Source organism: Lithobates pipiens, unplaced genomic scaffold (assembly GCF_037356315.1).
Source record: "Lithobates pipiens isolate NorthernLeopardFrog02 unplaced genomic scaffold, aLitPip1_a1.2 Scaffold_8, whole genome shotgun sequence".
In the NCBI taxonomy this organism is placed as follows: Eukaryota; Metazoa; Chordata; class Amphibia; order Anura; family Ranidae; genus Lithobates; species Lithobates pipiens.
Genome location: NW_027507903.1, coordinates 583,899,632 through 583,924,084, shown reverse-complemented (window position 1 = coordinate 583,924,084; position 24,453 = coordinate 583,899,632). Strand labels below are relative to the sequence as shown.

Sequence of the window (24,453 nt, the reverse complement as noted above, 5' to 3'; positions counted from 1 at the left end):
AGTTCAAAAAGCATCAATTCTTCAGTGTTCAGCCTTCCTTATGGTCCAACTTTCTCAGCCATAGATTACTACTGGGAATACCATAGCTTTTTTTCTGATTTTTTAATGTTGTCTAGGTTTGCAATTGCTTTCCTCCCAAGAAGCAAGTGTCTCTTAATTTCATGGCTACAGTCTCTGTTTGACGTGATCTTGGAGCCTAGGAAGATAAAATCTGTCACTGTTTCCATTTTTTCTCCTTTTATTTGCCAAGGAATGATGGGACTGGTTGCCATGATATTAGTTTCTCTAATGCCGCGTACACACGACCGGACTTTTCGGCAGAAAAGGTCAGACGGTCATCCCGACTGAACGGACTTGCCCACACATGAATGGACCAAAGTCCGTTCATTTTGAATGTGATGGCGTACGACGGGACTAGAAAAGGAAGTTCAAGAGCCAGTAGCCAATAGCTGCCCTTGCATCGTATTTGGTCCGTCGGACCAGCATACAGACGAATGGTTTTCCCGATAGAAATTGATTCAGTCGGACAGATTTGAAACATGTTCTATTTCTAGATCCGTCTGAATTTTTGAAGAAAAAAGTCAGATGAAGCCCACACATGATCGTAATATCCGACGGAATGATTCTGTTGGACCTTTTCTGCCGGAAAGTCCGGTCGTGTGTACGCGGCATTAATGTTCAAATTCAGGCAAGCTTTTGCACTCTCATCTTTTACCTTCATTAAGATACTCTTTAGTTCTTCTTCACTTTTTGCCATTAGCCCTTGTACACACTGTCGGACATTCCGACAACAAAATCCGTCTGATTTTTTACGACGGGCTTTGTCCGAAACTGGTGTTGCATACACACAGTTGGACAAAGTTGTCGGAAAATCCGATCGTTCAAAACGTGATGACGTTTGTTTGTTACGGCGGGACTACGTTCTGGCTAGTAGCCAATAGCTTTGATCTCGTAATTTGATCTGAGCATGCGTGGCACTTTGTCCGATCGGAATTCTCCAAAAACGATCGGACAAAGTCCAATCGGATCATGTTGTCTGAAAATTTTATATCCAGCTCTCAAACTTTGTTGGTCGGACATTCCGATGGAAAAAGTCAGATAGAGCCCACACACGGCCGGATTATCCGACAACACGGTCCGATCGGACATTTTCCGTCGGAATTTCCGGCCGCATGTACAAGGGCTTAGTGTGGTATCGTCTGCATATCTCAGGTTGTTGATATATCTCTCAGCGATTTTGATTCCGGCTTGTGATTCGCTGATCCTGCCATTTCGCATGATGTACTCTGCATATACGTTATATAAGTAGGGTGACCATATACATCCTTGCTGCACTCCTTTCTCATTTTTGAACCAGTCAGTTGTTCCCAGTCCTGTTCTAACTGTTGCTTCTTTTTTTTTTAACCAAGAAAAGGTTTATTGAGCAGATGCAAAAAAAGATTACATAGGAGTAGTCAAACCTAGAACGGTGCAACAGGCACCAAACAACAGAGAAAGAAGGATACATTCCATATCTGACACAGCATAATAAGAGCACAATATTCACATTACCATGTCCATCAGTAATACACATAGAGATACTGCAAATAAACCGTCCAGGCATGCCCAGGGGAGAGGCAGCAAGTACACCAACCAGAATGATCCCAAAGGGCTAGTCCTCGCAGCTGTCTGCACTCTCCAACCACCTATCCCACACTTTATTGAATTTTAGCGGGCACCCTCTGTTGGAGTATATAATTTTTTTGAAGGGCAGAGTGCGGTTAACAGCCACCTTCCACTGCTGGAACGTAGGAGGATCCGGCCTAAGCCACAATTGCGCTATCTGCATCCTAGCAGCAAAAAGAGTCTCCTGTAAAAAGGTACGTAAGTATTTGCTTTCCTCCTGAAGGGGGAGGAGTCCAAGTACACACTGGCGTGGGCAGAGCGTGAGAGGAGAACCCATATGATCATGCAGAAATTGTACAATCTGTGCCCAGTACCTGTGAACGGGGGGGCAGGTCCAGATGAGGTGGAAAAACGTGCTATTTCTGTCGCCACACCTGGGGCATGTAGGGTCAAAGTCAGGCTTATATTTGGCAAGGCGGTTGGGAGTCAAATAGGAACGGTGCAATACATAAAGGTGGGTCAGTCTGTCAGACAATTTAGGGGATACCTCAGTCGACACTGCCAGCATCTCCTCCCACTGATCATCCTCCACCCGCCCAATGTCAGCCTCCCACCTAGCTTTGAGAGTATACGCATGAGTTGTAGCCCGGGGAGTGAGTAAGTACATGTACAAGGTAGAAATAAGTTTTCGGGAATCCTCACCAAAAAGCAACTTTGCCAGTGGGAGGTCCGCAAGAGCAGGGGGAGCAGTCCGAAATTGCGTCTGCAGGGCGTGACGTACCTGCAGGTATCGAAAAAACAGGTGATTAGGGAGGCCAAATTCCTCCTTAAGGGCCTGGAACGTCTTGACGCCCCGAGTAGTAAGGAGTTGGGATAGAAATACTATACCTCTGCATATCCACACCTTATAATCCGGGACTTGCAACAGCTCAGGTAATTCAGGATTATCCCAAAGGGGCGTATGCGCGTGTAAGGAGGGAGCCCCAGTTCTGGACATCGCCGTCAGCCATACCTGACAGTGGTGTGTGAGCATGCCGCGGCCAGGCCCCGAGCGACGGACATTTTTGTGTTTACAGAAAACAATTTGGAAGGGATGCGCGATCACGTCCGTCGCCGTGGTGCATACCAGATACAAGTACCGCATCTTATCGTATGTGTTGAGATAATAAAAGTGGGAAAGCTGGGAGGCCAGGTAATACGTTTCCAAATCAGGCAGCGCAACGCCCCCAAGGCGGACCGGACATTTGAGGGTCTGCCAGGCCAATTTGTGCCTGGAAGAGCCCCAAACAAACGAGTTAAGGATCGATTCCATGTCACGGAACAGGTGAGATGGCACCTGAAGCGGGGCATGCCAAAACAGATACAATAATTTAGGGAGGATAATCATTTTAATAAGACCCAGGCGGCCCATAACCCCAAGAGGGAGCCTGGACCACACCTGGGTCTTCTGTTTCAATAGAGAAAAAATAGGTGCGATATTAAGGCCAACATAGTCCGCCGGGGAGCGAGAGCAATACACCCCCAGATATTTGATCCGGTCCATGTACAGAAGAGGCTGTAGGGCCTGCATCTCCGTGGGGACGGAGACATCTATGGGGAGAATTTGGGATTTGGACCAATTTATGCGTAAGCCAGAGAACGCCCCAAAGCGTCGAATCACCTCTAGCGCCGCCGTCAGCGAGGGGCCAGCGTCCTCTAGGTATAGCAGCATATCGTCCGCATAGAGACTTACAACCTCGGACAACTGGCCTGCACGAAGGCCGCGGACGTCCGGGTGCGCTCGAAGGGCAATAGCCAGGGGCTCCACCGCCAACGCATATAGCATGGGCGATATGGGGCAGCCCTGACGCGTACCCCGCGACAGGGAGAAAGGGCTGGACATCCGGCCATTAACCAGAACACGGGCAGTGGGGGCCTGATAGAGAAGCTGAACCCACCGTATGAACCTAGGACCAAATCCAAATCTATGGAGACACTCCCACAGGTACCCCCACTCCACCGAATCAAATGCTTTAGCAGCATCCAAACTAACCACCACCCTGGACCCGACATTGTCATGAGGGGCCTGTAGGTTCATGAACAGTCTCCTAAGGTTAAAAGCTGTGTTCCGTCCGGGCATGAAACCTGTCTGGTCCGTGTGTATGAGGTGTAGAATAACCTTATTAAGTCGAAGGGCAAGGATCTTAGCCAGGATTTTGATATCCAGCTGCAGAAGTGATATGGGGCGATAGGACTCAGGACAAAGGGGGTCTTTACCTGGCTTAGGAATTAACACTAACAAAGCTTCATTCATGGACCTGGGAAGTACACCGGAGTCAAATATGTGCGTGTAGAGCAAGTGGAGCCTAGGAAGAAGGACCTCCTGAAATTGAGTGTAAAACTCCCGCGGAAGGCCATCGGAGCCGGGAGCCTTAGACGGTGGTAAACAGGCAATGGCCTCCGCAATACAGTCCTCAGTTATTGGGGCCTCCAGGAGCTCCACCTGGGAGTCCGTGAGGACCGGGAAATCCACAGTCCGGAGTAGAGCGCGCAGTCCATCCAAGGAGTCAGTAGCCCCCGAGGTGTATAGATCCGCGTAAAACTGGCGGAATTCATGGGCCACCTCCGTTGGATCCGACAGCGCGACTCCAGTCCCAGACCGAAGCTGAACCACCACCGGAGGGCTATGGTCCATGTGAGCCATATAGGCAAGTAGCCTCCCAGCCCTCTCCCCATATTCATAGCCCCTTTGCTTGCAGTAAAACACTTGTCGCTCTGCCCTATCAATATGCAGGTGATCAGTGAGTCTGGACTGCAGTTTCAACCCAGCAGCGTTAGAAGGAGTGGGGTGCGCTAGGAATTCCCTTTCCAACTCAACTAACACCCCCTCAGCCTGTTGTAGAGCGAGCCGCGAGGAGCGTTTGTAACGATTAATATGAGTTGACATCAACACGCGTGCGTGCAGTTTAAAAGCTTCCCACACCAGGCCAAACGAAGCAGTGCCCACATTAGTCCGAAAAAAGTAGTCCCATTCACGCAGGATCGCCCCCAAGTCAGGGAGGACCGTCAGCCAGAAGGGATTCAACCTCCACAGCCGAGATACCGGGGTGGAGGGCAGGCTGAGCTGAACCCAACAGGGAGAATGATCAGACAGGACCCTGGTCCCAATCCCCGCATCCCGCAAACATGGGAGCAAAGCAGAGGAAACCAGGATCATGTCAATCCGAGACATAGCATCGCGAGCCGGCGTGAAACAGGAGTACGCACGCAGGGAAGGGTGCCTAAACCTCCATGTGTCCGTAAGGGCAAACTCAGCAAGGAACTTACCAAATCTAGTCAGGGAGGGGGGGGGAGGCATAGAGGGATCATGCAGCCTATCCATGGCGGGAGATACCACTGAGTTAAAATCCCCCAACCACATAGTCGGGAGGGTGGGATGTTGCAACATAAATTCAATCCCTGCCTGGAGGGCCTCAAACTGGAAGGGCGGGGGTATGTAAAATGCCAATAACAGGAACTCCAAGCCCCCCACAGTAACATGTAAGAAAATATAGCGTCCCCTTCTGTCCGACCGCAAACTATGCAAGTGAAATTGGGCAGTTTTAGCTACCAGGACAGCGACCCCACTGGAATTATTGGTATAAGGGGCATGATACATCCACCCAATCCACGGTTTCTTAAGGGACATCTGCAAATGACCCGTGATGTGCGTCTCAACCAGCACCATAATGTCTGCGTGCATTTGCCGGAGATGAGACAACACCGCCACCCTCTTGGGTCTGTCCCGCAGGCCCCGCACATTCCACGTAACAACTTTAAGGGTCGCCATGACAAGTAGGGGTCACATAGCGGAAGCGGGAGAGCCAATAGCATACACCACCACCAGCGAAACAAAAGAAAATAAAACATAATAAAATATAAAATGAGGGGGGAAAGGGGAAGTCCCACCCCCGTAAGAGCAGGGATCCCATAAACAGCATGGACATTACCTGGAAGAAATGATTAGACAATAAAACAACCGGCAGACATGAATAAAGAAGCACAGACATGGAAAAATCAGTAAGGTTAGAACAACAAATGCAATTTAAACATGCTAACATGTAGCAAAACAGTACCCTCGCTGGTCCGGCAATGTGGGTAGGATGCACAGCAGACCAGACAGTGCTGGAAAGCTGAGGCCGGCCAGGGAAACACAACTTAGCCTGGTAGGGGGTGCGCACGGCCACAAAAAACAATAAGAAAAGCAGCCAAGCACAAAAACATATGTGCCCAAGCGCATCCCCCACCAGAAACAGGGACGAACAAAAGTCAGTCATGCTGCACCGGCGGGCAGGAGCCCTCAACGTAGGGAAAGCCCAACCAAGAGCAGTGTCCAGAGCTCCGGCTACAATCATGGCCGTGGGACATTAGAACACAAAGAAAAAAGAAAAAATAGGGGGCAAAAAAGAAAAAACACCCGGCAAGTGGGAAAAAACAGGGGTGCCCACAAAACAGCATGAGGTATCCCTATGTACCAGGAGGCATTAGTCTTCATAGAAAGCTGCAGAAAGTCAGAGTTACTCACGGTCCACGTCCCAATCGTCCCCCCAGCAAAGAGACACGAAACAGAATGGCCACAAACCAGCAAATGATCCAGCAAAGTCAGGCAGGGACATCATCCGGGGGATGTTCAAGCCAGGAAAGCACAGCAGCAGGGTCCTCAAAGAAATGGGTCTTGCCATCACGGATAACACGGAGCCGAGCAGGGAACATCATCGCGTAAGCCAGGTGATGGATGCGGAGCTGACGCTTGGCCTCTGTGAACCTAGCCCTCTTCTTCTGAACCTCAGCGGAGAAGTCCGGGAACACCGCTATGCGCTTGTCCTCGTAGGGGATGTTACCTTTCTCACGGGTGAGGCGCAGAACCGCGTCCCGGTCGCGGTAATTCAAAATTTTTGCTATAAAAGTGCGCGGCGGGGCGCCCGGAGGTGGAGGTCTCGAGGCCAGGCGGTGGGCACGCTCGACCGCAAATGTGGTGGAGAAGGCCTCACGTCCAAAGTTGGTGACCAAAAGGCGTTCAAGGAAGGCAGACGGGTCAGAACCCTCCACCTTTTCAGGCAGCCCGACGAAGCGGAGATTGCAGCGGCGCATTCTATTTTCAAGTTCATCCTGTTTACACAGAACTGCATTTAGTTGGTGCTGTAGCCTTTCAGTAGAAACTTGCAGGGGGGGATATCATCCTCCACAAGCCCAATCCTGCGCTCCGTCTCCCCCACTCTCTCCCTCAATTTGTGTAAGTCCTGGCGAATAAGGGAAATGTCCACTTTAACCTCCTCTATCCTGGAGGTAAGGGATGTGCGGCAGAGGTTAACCGCCTCAAGGATGCGAGACGTGTCATCAGGCGGGGAGCTCTCCACGGCCGAGCTCGGAGCGGCGCCATCTTCCTCCGCATGGTCCGGAGCATCCGCGCGGAACTTTCCGAGCCTGGCGACCGCGCTCTGAGATTTCTTCGGCGGCGACATGTGCACAGGAGGAACGCCCGAGAAGAGGGGAAAGACTTGCCTCAATAGCGGGGAAAATTAGTCCAGTAGGATGGTAGTTCGGATGTAGGGTAGCCGGAGCTCACGAAGAGTGCGTCCTACTCCATGTAACAGCAAGCCACGCCCCCCTAACTGTTGCTTCTTGACTTGCATACAAGTTTTTCAGAAGACGGATGGGGTGGTCTGGTATTCCCATTTCCATGCATTACTGGATTTTAAACAGTGAAGGCACTTATTATTATTATTATTTGTTTTCCATAGCTATAGCTGCAAAAGGGTCCAACCTGAAGTCATCTAGCACGACATTATTTTCTGACGAGAGTTCTACTTTAATTGGCTCCTGTCTATATTGGCCCTAGTATGTCCTTAGATTAAACCTTAGATAGTAAGCTTCTTGAGGGCAGGGACTGATGCAAATGTACAATATGTATATATATATATATATATATATATATATATATATATATATATATATATATATATATATATAAATAAAATAATAAGTGCAGTATTACAGAGGGTTCCCCACCTCCCTAAAGCTTGTGATTAATAAAAGCAGGTCCACATAGTCAGTGCTCGACAGAATAAGGGGTGACCCATGAAAATAGAAGACTTCTGCTGTACAGTATTTCATGGTCCACTTTCAATGCCACGGTTTATCAGCAACTGGAAATCTAAAAATTTAGCTTTGAGTTTAGGCAAGTTAAGTGAGGATGGTATCCCTTCATACTAAAGGTGACCTGTCATGTTATGAGGATATCTCTAGAATTTTAGGTATCGACATGTTAGCCCTTGTACACACAGTCGGATATTCCGATGGAAAATGTCCGATCGGACCACGGTGTCGGATAATCCAACCGTGTGTGGGCTCCATCGGACTGTTTCCGTCGGAATATCCGACCGACAAAGTTTTAGAGCTGGGCTATAACATTTTCTGCCAACACGGTCCGATCGTTTGTAGAGAATTTCCGATTGGACAAAGTGCCACGCATGCTAAGATCAAATTCCTAGACCAAAGCTATTGGCTACTAGCCTGAACGTAGTCCCGTCGTAACGAAATAACGTCATCATGTTACGAACGATCGGATTTTCCGACAACTTTGTCCGACCGTGTGTATGCAATACAAGTTTCGGAATCTTTGTTTCGGATTTTGTTGTCGGAATGTCCGACCGTGTGTACAAGGGCTTAGAGTGGGATTACCCTTTCACATATGCATTTTTAACCACAATTTTGCTGTATTTGCATTTTTTTGGTTGTCTGCACTGGTGAAAAGTGGACATGTGACTCCAAAACGCACCAAAACCGCAAAACGTGGTACGCTTTTGGTGCATTTTTTCCACTTTTTCCATTCATTTCAATGGGGAGCTGCGTTTTTTTGTGAGGTTTTCAAAACCGCACCAAAGATGTAGCATGCAGGACTTTTCAAAATGCACTATCCCCCGTTGCAAAGTGGTGTGAAGAGTCCCCCATAGTAACCACTTGCCGACCACCCCACGTACATATACTGTGGGACAGTGGTGCCTACAGGCAAAATCACGTACCTGTATGTGATCACCTCTTCCGGGTTTGGGGAGCACACGCATCCCGCTGTTGACCAGCGTACAGACACAGCGGGAGCTAATCAGCGGGTCCTGTCCGATCATTCCCAACAGAGGCAGATCACTGTTCTGTGACAAGGGAAGACAGAGATCCTGTGTTTCGTGCTAAGCAGTAACACAGATCTCTTGTCTTCCCACAGTACAAACACCTCCCACGCGGTTAGAAAGCACCCCCTAGGGACACATTTATCTTACACATTACCTTTGATCGCCTCTGATGTTAAACCCTTCCCTGCCAGTGTCATTAGTACAGTGAAGGTGCAAATTTTTTAGCACTGATCACTGTATTGGTGTCTCTGGTGCTCAAAAAGTGTCACTTAGTTGGCCGCCGCAATATTGCAGCCCCGCTATAAGTGCTCCCATTACTATTAAAAAATAAAATAAACAATTCCATAAAAATATCCCATAGTTTGTAGATGCTATAATTTGTGGGCAAACCAATCAATATACACGTATTGGTATTTTTATTTTATTTTTTTTCACCAAAAATATGTAGCAGAATACATATTGGCCTAAATTGATGAAGAAATCTGATTTTTAATTTTTTTTATTGGATATGTTTTATAGCAGAAAGTGAAAAATATATATATTTTTTCAAAATTGTTGCACTTTTTTTGTTTCTAGCACAAAAAGTAAAAACTGCAAATACCACTATAAGAAAGCTCTATTTGTGGGGAAAAAGGGACATCAATTTTATTTGGGTACAATGTCAAATGACTGCGCAAATGTTAAAGTAGCACAGTGCCGTATCGCAAAAAAAGGCCTGGTCATGAAGGGGGGTAAACCTTCTGGAGCTCAAGTGGTTAAATGGAAACATTTTTCTTGCAAGGTAAAAACGCAGGAAAAAAGTATTGGTGTAAAGGGCCCTTAGACAGGAGCTCCATATGCATGAAGGGGCTACAAGGAGTTACTTTGGGCAGAAGTCACAAAAGAATGGCACGTCCCACGGATTGTTGGGAGTTTGAACAAAAGCTTCATTTCCTCATATAATAATATATGTGTTCTGTTACAAATGCCGCTTTATTCATGACATACCTCCGTAGACCCAGTCCATCCAGACAGTATGGTCACTTTGTGACTTGCCATCATCCACAGGCAGCCTAACTCTTCAATAAGACATGGCAATTTTACTTCAGCTAAATGCAGAATACAGTGCATTGAGAAAGTATTCACAACCCTTAACGTTTTCCACATTTTGTCATGTTACAACCAAAAGTGTAAATGTATTTTATTGGGATTTTATGTGATGGACCAACACAAAGTGCCACTTAAATTGTCAAGTGGGAGGAAAATGATAAATGGTTTTCAAATTTTTTTTAGAAATAAATATCTGAAAAGTGTGGCGTGCATTTGTATTCATCCCCCTTTACTCTGATGCCCCCAACTAAAATCTAGTGGAACTAATTGCCTCCAGAAGTCACCTAATTAGTAGAGTCCACATGTGTGTAATTTAATCTCAGTATAAATACAGCTCTTCTGTGAAGCCCTCTGAGGGTTGTTAAAGAACCTTAGTAAACAAACAGGATCATGAAGGCCAAGGAATACACCAGACAGGTCAGGGATAAAGTTGTGGAGAAGATTAAAGCAGGGTTAGGTTATAAACAAATATCCCAAGCTTTGAACATCTCACAGAGCACTGTTCAATCCATCATCCAAAAATGGAAAGAGTATGGCACAACTGCAAACCTACCAAGACATGTCCGCCCACCTAATCTGACAGGCCGGGCAAGGAGAGCATTAATCAGAGAAGCAGCCGAGAGGCCCATGGTAACTCTGGAGGAGCTGCAGAGATCCACATCTCAGGTGGGAGAATCTGTCCACAGGACAAATATTAGTAGTGCACTCCACAAATCTGACCTTTATGGAAGAGTGGCAAGAAGAAAGACATTGTTGAAAGAAAGCCATAAGAAGTTTTGTTTAAAGTTTGCAAGAAGCCATGTGGGGGACACAGCAAAAATGTGGAAGAAGGTGCTCTGGTCAGATAAGACCAAAATTGAACTTTTTGGCCTAAAAGCAAAACACTATGTGTGGCAGAAAACTAACACTGCACATCACCCTGAACACATGGTGGTGGTGGCATTATCATGTTGTGGGGACAATTATCTTCAGCAGGGACAGGGAAGCAGGTCAGAGTTAATACGAAGATGGATGGAGCCAAATACAGGGCAATCTTAGAAGAAAACCTGTTATGCCGCGTACACACGAGCGGACTTTTCAACATCCAAAGTCCGATGGACTGATTCCGTCAGACTATTCGATCGTGTTTGGGCTGCAACGGACTTTTGATTCGCAAAAGTCTGACGGACTTTAGAAATGGAACATGCTTCAAATTTTTCCGCCGGAACTCCGCCGGACCCGGTCCCTTCGAAAAAAATTCGCTCGTGTGTATGCTATTCCGACGGACTAAAACCGACGCTAGGGCAGCTTTTGGCTACTGGCTATGAACTTCCTTATTCTAGTCCAGTCGTACGTCATCACGTTCGAATCCGTCTGAGTTTGGTGTGATTGTGTGTGGCCAAGTCCGCTCAGTCGAAAAGTCCGTCAGAACTCTGTCGGAACTCCAGCAGAACTCCGGCAGGACTCCTTCGGAAGTCTGTCGGACATAAGTCCTCTCGTGTGTACGGGGCTTTAGAGTCTGCAAAAAGACTTGAGACTGGGGTGGTGGTCCACCTTCCAGCAGGACAACGACCCTGAACCAGAGCTACAATGGAATGGTTTAGATCAAAGCATATTCATATGTTAGAAAGGCCCAAAGTCCAGACCTAAATACAATTAAGAATCTGTGGCAAGACTTGAAAATTGCTGTTCACAGACGCTCTCCATCCAATCTGACAGAGCTTGGGCTATATTGCAAAGAAGAATGGGCAAACATGTCCCTCTCTAGATGTGCAAAGCTGGTAGAGACATCCCCAAAAAGACTTGCAGCTGTTATTGCAGTGAAAGGTGATCCTACAACGTATTGACTCAGAGGGGCTGAATATAAATGTACGCCACACTTTTCACATATTTATTTGTGAAAATTTTTGAAAACCATTTATCATTTTCCTTCCACCTCACAATTATGTGCCACTTTGTGTTGGTCTATTAAATAAAATTCCAATAAAATACATTTATGTATTTGGTGGTAACATGACAAAATGTGGAACATTTCAAGGGGTATGAATACTTTTTTAAGGCACTGTAGAAGATGTTTTTGCAGTCCTTTGAAGTATGAGCCAATGACGTTCCTAAGCCCTGTCTCTGCAAAGTACTAACACTGACTGAGGGAACATGGAGGAAGCAGGGAGGGTCCACCTAGGACTGGGATAACTAGCACTAAACCACAATCACAGAAGTAAACAAGTTGTAGTGGTCCAAAAACCTTCACTAAATATTATACTGAAGAGTAATAACCCGGTGCAGTGCAATACAACACATAAAAATATATTGTATGTAAGCGGGACACAACCCAAAGCTTTTCTGAGGCTTCCAAATGCCTCCTTCATTGGGGCCATACTAATCGATCGGAGAAGGAAGAAATGGACTGTGGTGATTAAAGTACCCTTTTCCACTTCTGCTTAAAGAGTTTATCGTTTATTTGTGTTCTAAAATCCATTTACTGTACAAGTCTAAGTGAGACCACCCTGTCCACATGCTGCTTTTTTTCTCCAGAATGAACAGTGTTGTTAAGGAAAGTGGAAAAACGGCAGATCTACTGTCAGGATCAGAAAACTATGTTAAAGAAAACAAAAACTGTTCATGTGAATGCTACTGACCCACCAAATCATATATTCCATTTTATATTCTAAGAAAATTATTTATAAGTGTTGACAGAAGTGGAGCTCTTGCTCATTTTCCAGCGTAGGCTTAAGAATTAAAAATGAGCGGTTGGACAGTACATAAAGTTAAAATTTAATTTAAAAGATGCATGTTCATCAAGTTCCTCCTCTGACAACAGACCCCAGGGGAAGGCAAAATAGCTCTTTGGGGCAACTGTAGAAAAAAAAAACTTCAAAAAAATGCTGCCATGTGTCCCGGGAATCATGTAGAGCAGGGGTCTCAAACTTGTGGCCCTCCAGCTGTTACAGAACTACAATTCCCATGAGGCATTGCAAGGCTGAGGGTTACAAGCATGACTCCCCATAGACAGAGGCATGATGGGACTTGTAGTTCCGCAACAGCTGGAGGGCCGCCAGTTTGAGACCCATGATGTAGAGACTCTAACAGGAGAGACAGAGGTGGTGGACACCACGCAATCCCTGGGAAACGTGTCGGTGGTTTTTGAAGCATGGGCTTACAAATGTTCCCCCTGATGCTTTACCAAGCCGGAAGGGAAGCTTGTATGCACAACTTGTTTACAACCATTTGATACACCCTGCATGATTGCTGATCCCCTAGGCATTGTGTCACTGACAGAATTGGGCATACTGGAAAAGATCACCATTTTTAGATATACCCACTTTTTGCTGTCTAAATATTCTTGGTCAATGACAAAATAGTCCCACCAGAACTAATATATCAATTGTTATGAAATCATATATGTCCTCGCACTCACTCTCTGGGCACATTGTGTGACCATGGTTTTTCCTCCCTTTCATCCTCTACTTGCCCATGTCATTCCCATTTTCTGCATTTTCATGATTTTAAGCACAGCTCTTGAAGAAGTGCATTTGGCGCGAAAGGTGTTGGGCTGCATTTTCTGGACCTACCCTTTCCAGGCTGTGACCATCATTGACTATTGACTGCCTTAGGGCTTATTGTTGGGTGAGATCCTAATAGAAAGTCAGATGGCCCAGATTCTATGTATGGTTGGGTACTATACCAGTTACTTCTATATAAATGTATATTATTTGTATACCCCAATACAGCGTTTTAATTTTTATGTAAAAAAAAAGAAATTTGTATTTTTAATAGTATATAAAGTTGTGATGCTTACAAAGTCTGATTTATTTTTTCCAGTCTAGACATATATAAGTGATATGTCTAGACTGCAAAAAAGAAGACATCTAGAAGAAAAGATTTTATCATCACAATAATAAAGAATTCTTTACAGCATAATATTATATTGTGTTTTTGTATATACAGTATATAATAGATGACATAAGATCACAAAGCAGCAAGAGAAAGGAAGATTTTGAGACATGGTAACAAACCATTTAAAGAGGAAGTAAACCCTGATGGGTTTACTTCCTCTTTTTTTCCCTGCAAAGGTAAAGCATAATGGACTACTATGCATCGCATAGTAGCTCATTATGTGTCACTTACCTGACACAGGAGCCAGCGAAGTCGCCGCTGATCCCTGTAGTCCGCCGCATCCATGTTGCTGGTGGCGTCTCGCAGCTCCGACGAATCACAGCGGCAAAGCCGCGATGACGTCACTCCCGCGCATGCGCACGGGAGTCGCGTCTCGCAGCTCCGCCGCTGCCACTCGGCGAAGCCGCGATGACGTCACTCCCGCGCATGCGCACGGGAGTCGACAAATTTGGCAAATCCATTCATGGATTTGCCGCATTTAGTGCGCCTGCGCGCCGCTGTCTACGGCGCATGCGCCGTAGACAGCGGTGCCCATTTTCGGGCAAATATCTCCTAAACCATATAGGTTTAGGAGATATTGCTTGGACCTACAGGTAAGCCTTAATCTAGGCTTACCTGTAGGTCCAAGTTGTTTGGAAGGGTTTACTTCCTCTTTAAAGAGTTTGTTTTTTCTCAACAAAAGTTGAGTAACTCTTTAATCTCCTCTGGATGAGCAATGTACATTTCTGAAGGATCACAGGATTAACAGCCTGGTCTCTATGCTGGGAGTGCACTCTCAGCACAGAAGCATTGGCCATCCATGGATGTATATGTGTAGCATGTGGCGTTAAATCCCACCCTTTTGCTGCTGCACATACCGTATATGGTTATCAGACTGTGTAGCAGATTCCAACCTTTTGTTGCTCTGAAGAAATAGCTGTTTGTTTCACCATATCCTTTGGATACTGATTCAGAATGGCAGGGTCTAACTGGAGATTTCACACCTCCTCTAAACTTTGGATCCCCCTTGAAAAAACGATAGCGGGCCCTTACCTTTCTTATGCGCCTTGGGTACCTTTGGGTAGCAGAGGTCCCAGATTGAACAAGTCCTTAATGCTGGCCTCCCTGGTTTCACCATTGGCACCCATAGGAGGATAACGGTTCTTTCTCCCTGGAGAGACCTTGGCCATGGGTGAAAGTTGGTGATTTTAGCCTGGTTAATTTTACGGAGGATGATGTTTTGGCCCTGCTAGATTCTATCAGGTCTCGGTTTGTTGGCTTTCCTCTAGATTTTTGGAAGTACCATCAGCTCTGTCATTTTTTTTCTACGCAGGGTAGCCCTGCTCGTGTTAGATCCACCCTCATGACTATGGGCCTCCAAGGTCCCTGTCTCACACATGCTCTCGTCCCTGTATAAGCTCCTTAACTCGGCTGCCCCTAGCCCCACACCAATCTATATCATAGAATGGGAACGGGAGTTTTCTGAAGCGCAGTTGCAACATGTGTATCAAATAACACACTCTAGTTCAGTAGACTCACGGATGCAAGTGAATAATTATAATATACCGACATGGTGTATAGAGTACTCACAACATTAGCCCCGGTTTACCCGTCGGTTTGCAATCTTTGTTGGAGAGGTTTTAGTCATAGAGGTATGTTCCTCCATATGTGGTGGGAATGTCCTGTCATAAAGCCTTTCTGGACCGAAGTCAGAGACCGTATAGTGGAGATCCTTGGCGTGGATCTCCCACTTTCTCCTTGTCCCCACTATTCCACTCTCCCACTAAAAACGCAGTGCTCTCTCTCAACCCCAAAATGCTGCCAAGAGTCTCATACCTATCCATTGGAAAAGCCTGAGGGTCCCAAGTTGTGGGGACTGGACCAAAAAGGTGACTGAGATCATGGAAGCTGAGGAGTAGATTGCTACAAGCAAGCGTATCCTGGAAAGTTTCAACTTCACATGGGCTTCTTGGAGATGCCATGTATCTGGGTTACTTCCGGTCTCCTCTAGCCTAGACATGGCATTGCTTGCCTTGGCTGACCCAGACTTTCAATGATTTTACAGGCACACCACTGAGATCGACGCCCTTACCTGACACTTTGCAGTTGTAAGATGTTTGTAGTTTTTCTTTTCAGCCTGCAACTTACCCGACATGTCAAAATGACCGGTTATTGTCGGCAACTGCACTATCCTGCACTACTTTTGGCGGCAATTTCTGTTTCAATATTTTTTTATTGAAAAGTTTAACAAACAGAAATAAACAAGAGACTACAATCTGCTCCTTGTGCGCCCTCGCAGGGGCTACAAAGCATGAATGTATAACCAAAGGGCCAGCCAGCACATTATACGCATAATAAACAGAAAAAAAATAAGGGAGGGAATATGCGTAGGGGATGGTATCGAGACTGGTTCCAAGACCAGGCAACTCGTTCCCTCGTCGTGTCCGGAGGGCAGGCCCTTCTTCCACCACCCCCTCCAACAGGGGGCAGCAGAGTTCGTTAGCAATGGGAGAGATTACAAAGAAAAGCGAAGAAAAATAGGGAACAAAAGAAGAAAAGATAGAGAGACAAGAAGGGGAAGAAAAGGGGGGGGGAAACGTTCGGGTGTGGATGCCTCGCCAAGAGGAGTCAGACCAAGCCCAGGCATGCAGCTTGGAGCGCGGGGAACTCATAGGAGATCCACGGCTCCCAGATTTTTTGAAATTTAGCATGAGAATCATGAACAATACTGGACATACGTTCCTGCAGTAACATTGCAGTCATGCGGGTTTTAACACCTTGAAAATCTACCCGTCGGGACTTCCAGGCTTGGGCAATGGTCCGCTTGGCCGCTATAAATAGATAAGTAGCCAACTTCTGTTGAGGGCCCCGCAAACCAGGTACCGGGCAATGTAGGAGGGCTAGCTTAGGGTCCCTTCGGATGGTTAGGTGGAAAAGTGTCTGCAGCAAACCAAAAATCCTCGACCAGAACCCCACCAGCCTTGGGCAAGCCCACCATGTATGCAAAACATCCCCTCGCTGTCCACAGTTGCGGAAGCACCTGTCCGTACTCCCAGGGAAAGCCCGAGCTGTGCGGGCAGGTACCCAATACCATCGGAGCATTACTTTATATGCAGCCTCCAGGGTATTTGTGTTGAATGAGCATTTGGTGATTGTTTTCCAGGCCCTGCTCCAGTCCTCTGGGTCCACTGGGGTCTGAAGGTCCTTTTCCCATTGAGTCATATAAGAGAGGGGTGCTGATGGCGAACGGCTATTCAGGGAGGCATAAATGGCCGAAATAAGGCCTGGGGACCCTGGGGCGTGTTGGCATGAGTGTTCAAAAAAAGTTTTTTGGAAGGGGTAGGTGGACCTGCGGCGCAACACTGCAATCCAGTGCTTTAATTGGATAAAGTGATAATGTTCGCTAGCCGGCGCCCCTTTCGTTTCCCGGATACTCTCCCAGGAGGGGAATAGGCGCGAGGAAAGGAAATTTTGGACTCGTGGGTAGCCATGTGAGGACCACCAGGAAAATGCCTGGGGCTCCTCCAGACCCGGGGGGGAAAGAGGGTTATGAGTGATGGGAAGTAGGGGTAGAAAGGGGGACATCAGATTGCTGGAAAAGCGAACTGAGTCCCACACCTGCAGGCTATGTAGAAGCATGGGGCTGAGGGTGGGAGGGCGCAGATTTCTGGGGAGCCAAAGGAGTGCCTGAAGTGCACAAGGGTCACAGCCAGGCACCTCCAGGAGCACCCACAGAGGAACATCCGTGATTGCATGGAGCATGGTCAACGGAGCGATCTGGGCCGCTGTGTAGTATTGAGAGATATTAGGGACCCCCAGGCCTCCCCGGAGCCTGTGGGTGGCGGCAATTTCAATAGACATCTGTGCAGGAACCCACACAGATGTTTCTGAAATCTCTCCCGAAGTCGGACTGAAATCCAGGTTTGTAATCACGCAAGTTCAGCTGAAATTGCATGATTTCAAACCGGCCTTCAGTGTGAACCTAGGCTTAGGCAGGGTTGCTGATTTTGAACTCCTGGTTTGCCATGTGTCATTCACCCCCATCTTTCCTTTTTTCATTGGGTGCTGTTATTGTGCTATTTCACATTTTGTTGGCCCTAGTCCTTTGCTCTCTTTATACATGCATGGAGCTACAGCCTACGAATTGCCTTTTTCTTTTTTTTTTCCTTCAGGTTGCCATATTGCATTGAATTTTACTGAAAATTACAGCAGCTGCAGTTTGAAAAGGAAACTTATTTTTTATTAACAATAAACTACAACATGGCTTTTGTAGAAATTATACATAATATATATATATATATATATATATATATATATATGTGTGTGTGTGTGTGTGTGTGTGTGTATGTATTTTTTATTCAGTATATTTTTTTTCCACTAAATTGGAGTTACCCTTTAAATGTATTTCCTGTGTGCTGATGCTTTTTTTGTCTGTTGACAGATGGGAACCAACAAATTTGCCAGCCAAAAGGGGATGACATCATATGGCACCCGTAGACATCTGTATGATCCCAAATTGGGCAATGAACAGCCAGTGGACACATCTACTATCAGCCTACAGATGGGCACCAACAAGGGGGCATCCCAGGTGAGTGGGTTAACGAAAGATTGGCTTAAGTAGATGATATCGTTTATCCTCTGCCTTTACTTCAAACTTGTCAACTAATTATAGTGTAAACAGCCATTTTGTGCATGAGCCACTAGTTATTAAAATACAACCTGTCAGGCTGCTGGCAACTTCGTACCTCGAACCACAGCAAGGTGTTGTTTTTTGGTTGGACAATTATTGTCTCATACCACCAAAATGTCTGACTGGCTAGAATAACCGAGCTGTTTCTCTGTAGGCTGGCATGACGGCTCCAGGCACCAAACGTCAGATCTTCGACCAGAAGCTTGGCAATGACCAGTGCGACACCCAAACCATCCCCTTGCAAATGGGAACAAACAAGGGGGCATCTCAACAAGGCATGACAGTGTACGGCCTCCCGCGTCAAGTCTATGATGCCAAGTACTGCCTGGACAGCAACATCTATCAGCTCGGTGAGGATGGCCACTACGACAACGATCATCAGTATTACAACTCCGAATAAAGCCGCCCGTCTTCCAGATAACCTCCATGTCACCCTCTCCTGTGCCACCGTCTATCTGCTACCCGTGGCAGAGAAGGGTGTCCACTTTATGCCAGCGTGTGCTAGTTGCTCTGGCAAAGGGGGGTTAATGCTACCCACTATCCATGTTTGCTCTTGCAGAGTAAAAAAAAGAAAAAATTAATGATACCACTAGGTGCCAATATGCCTCCTGGCACCTAGAATGCTGCATGTCCCAAACCTGCTGTTCTGGCAGAGAATGATCTCCCTCCTACCCCCTTTCTTCTTTCCTGGCAGAAAAGGGGGTATAACTGCCCATTCTGTGCCAGACTGTGCCCGCTGTTTTGGCAGTAACAAAATAAAAACCCATTCCCCATATGTCTGACGCTACATTAAAAGAGACTGGGAATAAGCTATTTGCGGAGCCTTGCATTCTTTTTTTTTTTTTGCCAAAAAACACAGCTCAGCATTTAAGTGTACATCTGCAGAGCATTGCTCTTTCCATCTCACTGTTAGGTGAGACAGAACATTGCACCCTAAACACCATGCCGCTTTGGTCACTCCTTTCAGCTGTATCATTTCCCAGTAGGCAGTGCTGCAGTGTAGAGTCTTAACCGCTTCGTAACTGAGAGGGTTATGCTCTGGGATGGGAACCGTATTCAAATCTATTTTTTTATATATATATATATATATATATATATATATATATATATATCTTAGTGACCACAGTCAACGGGATTTTCATTTTTGGCCAGGGTAGAACATGGGAAAATAAAATAAAAGGATGCATTAAGTTGTCTTACTATGTTTTACTACAGCTTTATATTTTTAATTTTTTTTTATTGGTAATAAAATACGGTACTTTTTTGCCGATAAAACCATATGGATATACAGACTTTATCCAAATATTTACACAGGAGTGGAAATTGACTAATTTAATGTAGACGCTTACATGGTGCCCTTCCAGATACTTGTATACTGTTCAAAAAAAGAATAGAGAGTTTTTAGAGAACACTAAAGAATCCACTAAATCACATAATTTTTTAATGTTTACAAAAGGAAAAAAATAATATCTTACCAGACATATACATATTTAAAAAAATGTATTAATTAATCTAAAAAAAAATCTTAGTGCCAAAACCAAAAATTCAGGATGCACTTGGCCGAAACTGAAAATTAGTTTTTTTTTTTTTGAAAAATATATATTTTTATATATAATTGTATTGTATTCAACTTTTTAATTAATATTATGAATTTAAATGAATATGAATTTATTGGCGGCCATTATAGACACCTTTAGCGCAAGTAAAGCTCAAGAAAAATGCATCCCTTTAAATTCTATGTATGTCTTTACACTGGTCTATTGCGCTTCCATTGTGGTGTTAAAAATCTTGCTTGTTGAATTTTTGGTCAGTTAAAAGAAAAACGCAGCAAAAACACATCCATCTGTTGAAATGCATTGAAAATGCATCAATAACGCACCCATGTTGCATCGAGTCACCTGACCTATGAAAAACACACCATAAGCACAGTAAAATCATGGCAAAATTGCGTGCGTTCTTGGTGCACTTATCGGCATCTTTTTCTTTATCGGTAAAATGCCGGAAGCAGCAGAAACATAATTTTCGGCTGCCGAAATTCCCGTTGCGTTTATATATAATTGTAATAGAAATATATATATAAACATTAAATTGGATAGATCATTAGATACTAGTGACATTGTACATTGTTTACCACCATAGGGTACTAGTAATCAAAACCCTTGTCAACACATTTCATGGTATGACCCCCTTTGTCAGGACGGGGCAAGTGTTTAATATCACATAAAAGTGTTCAGCTATATGTATAATCCATCTGAAAGTTAACAGATAAAAAGCAATTGCCATATATCCATAAATATTCTATTTAAGGATATGAAACTTGATTGCATATGTATGTATATATATTTCTTTTATTATATTATTGTTTAATATATAGTCAATTTTAAATATGTTCATGTATGATAACAATTTTATGTTTTGGGGTTTTTTTGTTTTGTTTTTTGCTTTTTTACTTTAGTGGTTTATCTAGTGTCGCCTAAAAACTCCCTGTTCCGCTTATTTATTTTTTTCACCATGGATGGAAGGAAAAAAAATTGCTAAATTCCCCCCATCGACACAGTCAGTGTTGATGGGGGATTCATCTTCCGCAGTGCTATTGTGTTCTGCCACCGAGGAGCCTTCCCTGCTAGTAGAACACAATGATTAGTGTTGCCGGCTATAGCTGATGGGACGAATCATTGGGGGAAAAAACCCAAAGGGCTGGTTGTACACAAATCAATTGATGGATCAACTTGTGTACAACCAGGGAGCCCATACCTGGATCGAAATTCCATCCATGTATGGCCAGCTTTAGTCTTGGTTACAAAAACATTTAATGTGGCCACTTTGGCTGCCACAATGAAACTGATCCTAATGGGTCACATCAATCATAAGCTTCCTTGGCACCACAAAGAACCATCCTAATGTGTCCCATACGCAGTTCAGTTCGACCCTATAAAACACAATGCATGCATGGAAAGTTATTAATCACGATTGATTTTTCTTCGCTCTAATTGAAGATGATTGGGCAAGTCGGATGGTAAAAGCCCTTCTTTTGCAATTTCATTTTTAAGATGTATGAATTAAAAAATACGAGGCCCACTAAAAACGTCTTCAAAATGATTCCATCTGTAGTTGGGTGGAATCAGAAGCACAAAGCAATTGAGATTATAGAAAGAAAAAATCTAAAATGTGTTTGAAAATATTGATTAAATCAAAAATAAAAATTCAAAACTGATGAGTATGACCAGGTTATTGGATTTACTGAAACTATTTCCTTACTGATGTGTGTTTAAAGCTGGCCATACACCAGTAGAATTCAAATTAAAAATGTTTGTTTTCGAAGCATGTTTGATTTTCTAATGGTTAGAAGGATGACTATTTTTGACCGCGGTGATGAGAAAGTTTGAAGGATCGAGATGACAATTTTTTCTTTAACAAATTATCTTTTGTGAAGGTGGTTTATCTTAGGAAAAATGTTACTTATTATAAAGTAGCCTGTTTAATACCTCTGGAATTCCATAGCTGTAGGCGGATGACATTTGTAAAGTCTTTTGAACTAAATTAGTTGACTCGGTAATGGCAAGACCAAATGCTCTGGCAAACAATTATTTCCAAATTTTCATACAAAATTCTACTGGCCAGCTTTATTACAGGAAAGTGAATCGCAATGCCGTTGTTTCAAGTGGTCTGCAGAGTGTCGCTGCCTCTGTGTTTTAGCATTTCAGGCCATTAAGGGGAATGAATAAGTGAATGGAAGAGTTGTCAGGGCAAGAATGCTCTGCAGATTCGGGAGTCTTACTAGTAAGGCACAGGAGGGAAGTTGCAGGTGTGGAATGGGAAGGGTGGGCGCTGGTTCAATAATGCTCTGGCAGGTGAGAGGCTATCAGGACAATGACAACCACCAGGATGGGTGCAATGCTCTGCAGACTACATGTCATACTGTATCTTGATCTTGCCTGGCTCTGTTTTGTGCATGTTCCTATGCCCTCTCCTCACCGCAGCATAGTGTATGTGAGCAACACCTCACTTTACAGAACTGACTGCAAATATATTTCTATATATATATTTCTAATTTGTCTCTCTGTGCTTTATTTGTGCAAACATTGTACAAAAAGGAAATACTGAACATGGGGCACAAGAGATGAACAGCCCTGGATGTCTACAGAATGAGCTTCCCATTGCAGCTGTGTCTACCAATTCCAGCATGGAGATGTCTCCTAGCTCCGCCTCTAAGGCCCATGTTAGACTATCAATCCTGTCACTTGGGGCAAATTGCCAGCAACAGGGTTGCTAATTAGAACACACACACACCTGCCTTTGATGGCTGAACAATTATAGTATCTCTGTTGCCAGTGAGGGTCCCGTGCTATTGAAGCAATTGAGTAATTTCCCATTGATTGGGTTATTGTGTAATCATTTCTCGTGTGTCATGGGCCTTAGGGTATGACTATATGGGCTTTTTTAATCTACTGAAAGGTTTACCACTCTTAGCCCTTGTACACACGGTCAGAGAATCCGTCGGAATGTGTCCTATCGGACCGTGTCGTCGGATAATCCGACTGTGTGTGGTATGCATCGAACTGATTCCGTCGGACCCAATTTTCCAACATGTTGGAAATATTTCCCGACCAACTGGTTCGATCGGACATACTCCGATCATGTGTAGAGAATTTTGATCGGACCAAGTGCCACGCATGCTCAGATCAAATTCCTACATCAAAGCTATTGGCTACTAGCCTGAACGCAGTCCCATCGTAACGAAATTACGTCATCACGTTCTGAATGATCGGATTTTTCGACAACTTAGTCCGACCGTGTGTATGCAACAGTTTCAGACAAGATCCGATGGACAAAATCCGACGGATTTGGTTGTCGAAATCTCCGACCATGTGTACAAGGGCTTACACAATCGTCTCATAAGCAGCACATTGATTTTCAGTGTTGCAATGGACGGGTGGTTTCAGAAAGAAAGGGAATAAAATCCCCCATGTAGCTAGGGTTGCCGCCTCATCCCTTTTAAACCCGAACACTTATTAATTACACAGGTTGCCCTTGTACACACGGTCGGACATTCCGACAACCAAATCCGTCAGATTTTGTCCGACGGATTGTGTCCGAAACTTTTCCATACACACAGTCGGACAAAGTTGTCAGAAAATCCGATCGTACTTAATGTGAGGACGGGACTACGTTCAGGCTAGTAGCCAATAGCTTTAGTCTAGGAATACGATCTGAGCATGCATGACACTCTGTCCAATCGGAATTCTCTACACATGATCGGATCATGTTTTCGGGAAATTTTATAGCCCAGCTGGAAAACTTGGTCCGTCGGATACTCCGACGGAAACAGTCCAATGGAGCCCACACACGGTCGGATTATCCGACAACACGGTCCTATCGGACATTGTCCTTTGGAATGTCCGACCGTGTGTACAAGGGCGTTCTGTGACTGATTAAGGTGGTAATTAAACTCACTTGGTGCATTAAATTCTCCTCAGAACCTGTGTAATTCATATGTGTTTGGGTTTAAAGGGATGAGGTGGCAACCCTAAATGTAGCCCAGATACAAATAATAGAAGTCTACTGCAAACTGCAGGAAAGCCAAAGGTACACTGTGTTGAAGAGGTGGTGCAGGTAAACCGCAGCGCATGAGTGTAAAAGCAGCCTTGGACCCCTTTCACGCGGTCAGTCTGACAGTCCGACCAATTGGACCCTCCATTTACCTCTAAGTAGTGGCAGACATAAACCGACTTGTGTTCTACCTCCAATACGATCCGCTAAAAAGTATAGTGGGCTGCGTCCGTGTTCCCTCTCCAAATGCAGAGTGGACAGGGACATGCTATCCACCCACTCCACTCATTGTGGCCCGTGACCGGTTACCAAGTTGCTTAAGTGGCCCTCACTCTTCAAAAGGTTGGTCACCCCTGCTCTAGAGCAGTGGTCTCCAAACTGCAGTTCATGGGCTGGATGAAGCTCTATGCTTGCCTCTATCCATCCCTTGCAGCACTACTCCTCCCACTGACACCAACAATGGTGCATTGTCTCCTGCCACTGGCCACACTCTACCTCCCTAAAGTCTGAAGGACAGTA

General features: G+C 45.1%; 1 protein-coding gene across 1 annotated transcript in view; it reads left to right on the top strand.

Moving 5' to 3' along the window:
* CNN1 (calponin 1) overlaps window positions 1-22,435 on the top strand; it is an 81,492-nt gene extending 59,057 nt beyond the window's left edge. Inside the window, exons 6-7 of the mRNA XM_077470336.1 lie at window positions 18,136-18,282; window positions 18,539-22,435. Coding sequence (XP_077326462.1) covers window positions 18,136-18,282; window positions 18,539-18,784 — 393 coding nt within the window. The 3' untranslated portion in view covers window positions 18,785-22,435. The remainder of the gene's footprint in view (window positions 1-18,135; window positions 18,283-18,538) is intronic.
* Window positions 22,436-24,453: the final 2,018 nt, after the last annotated feature.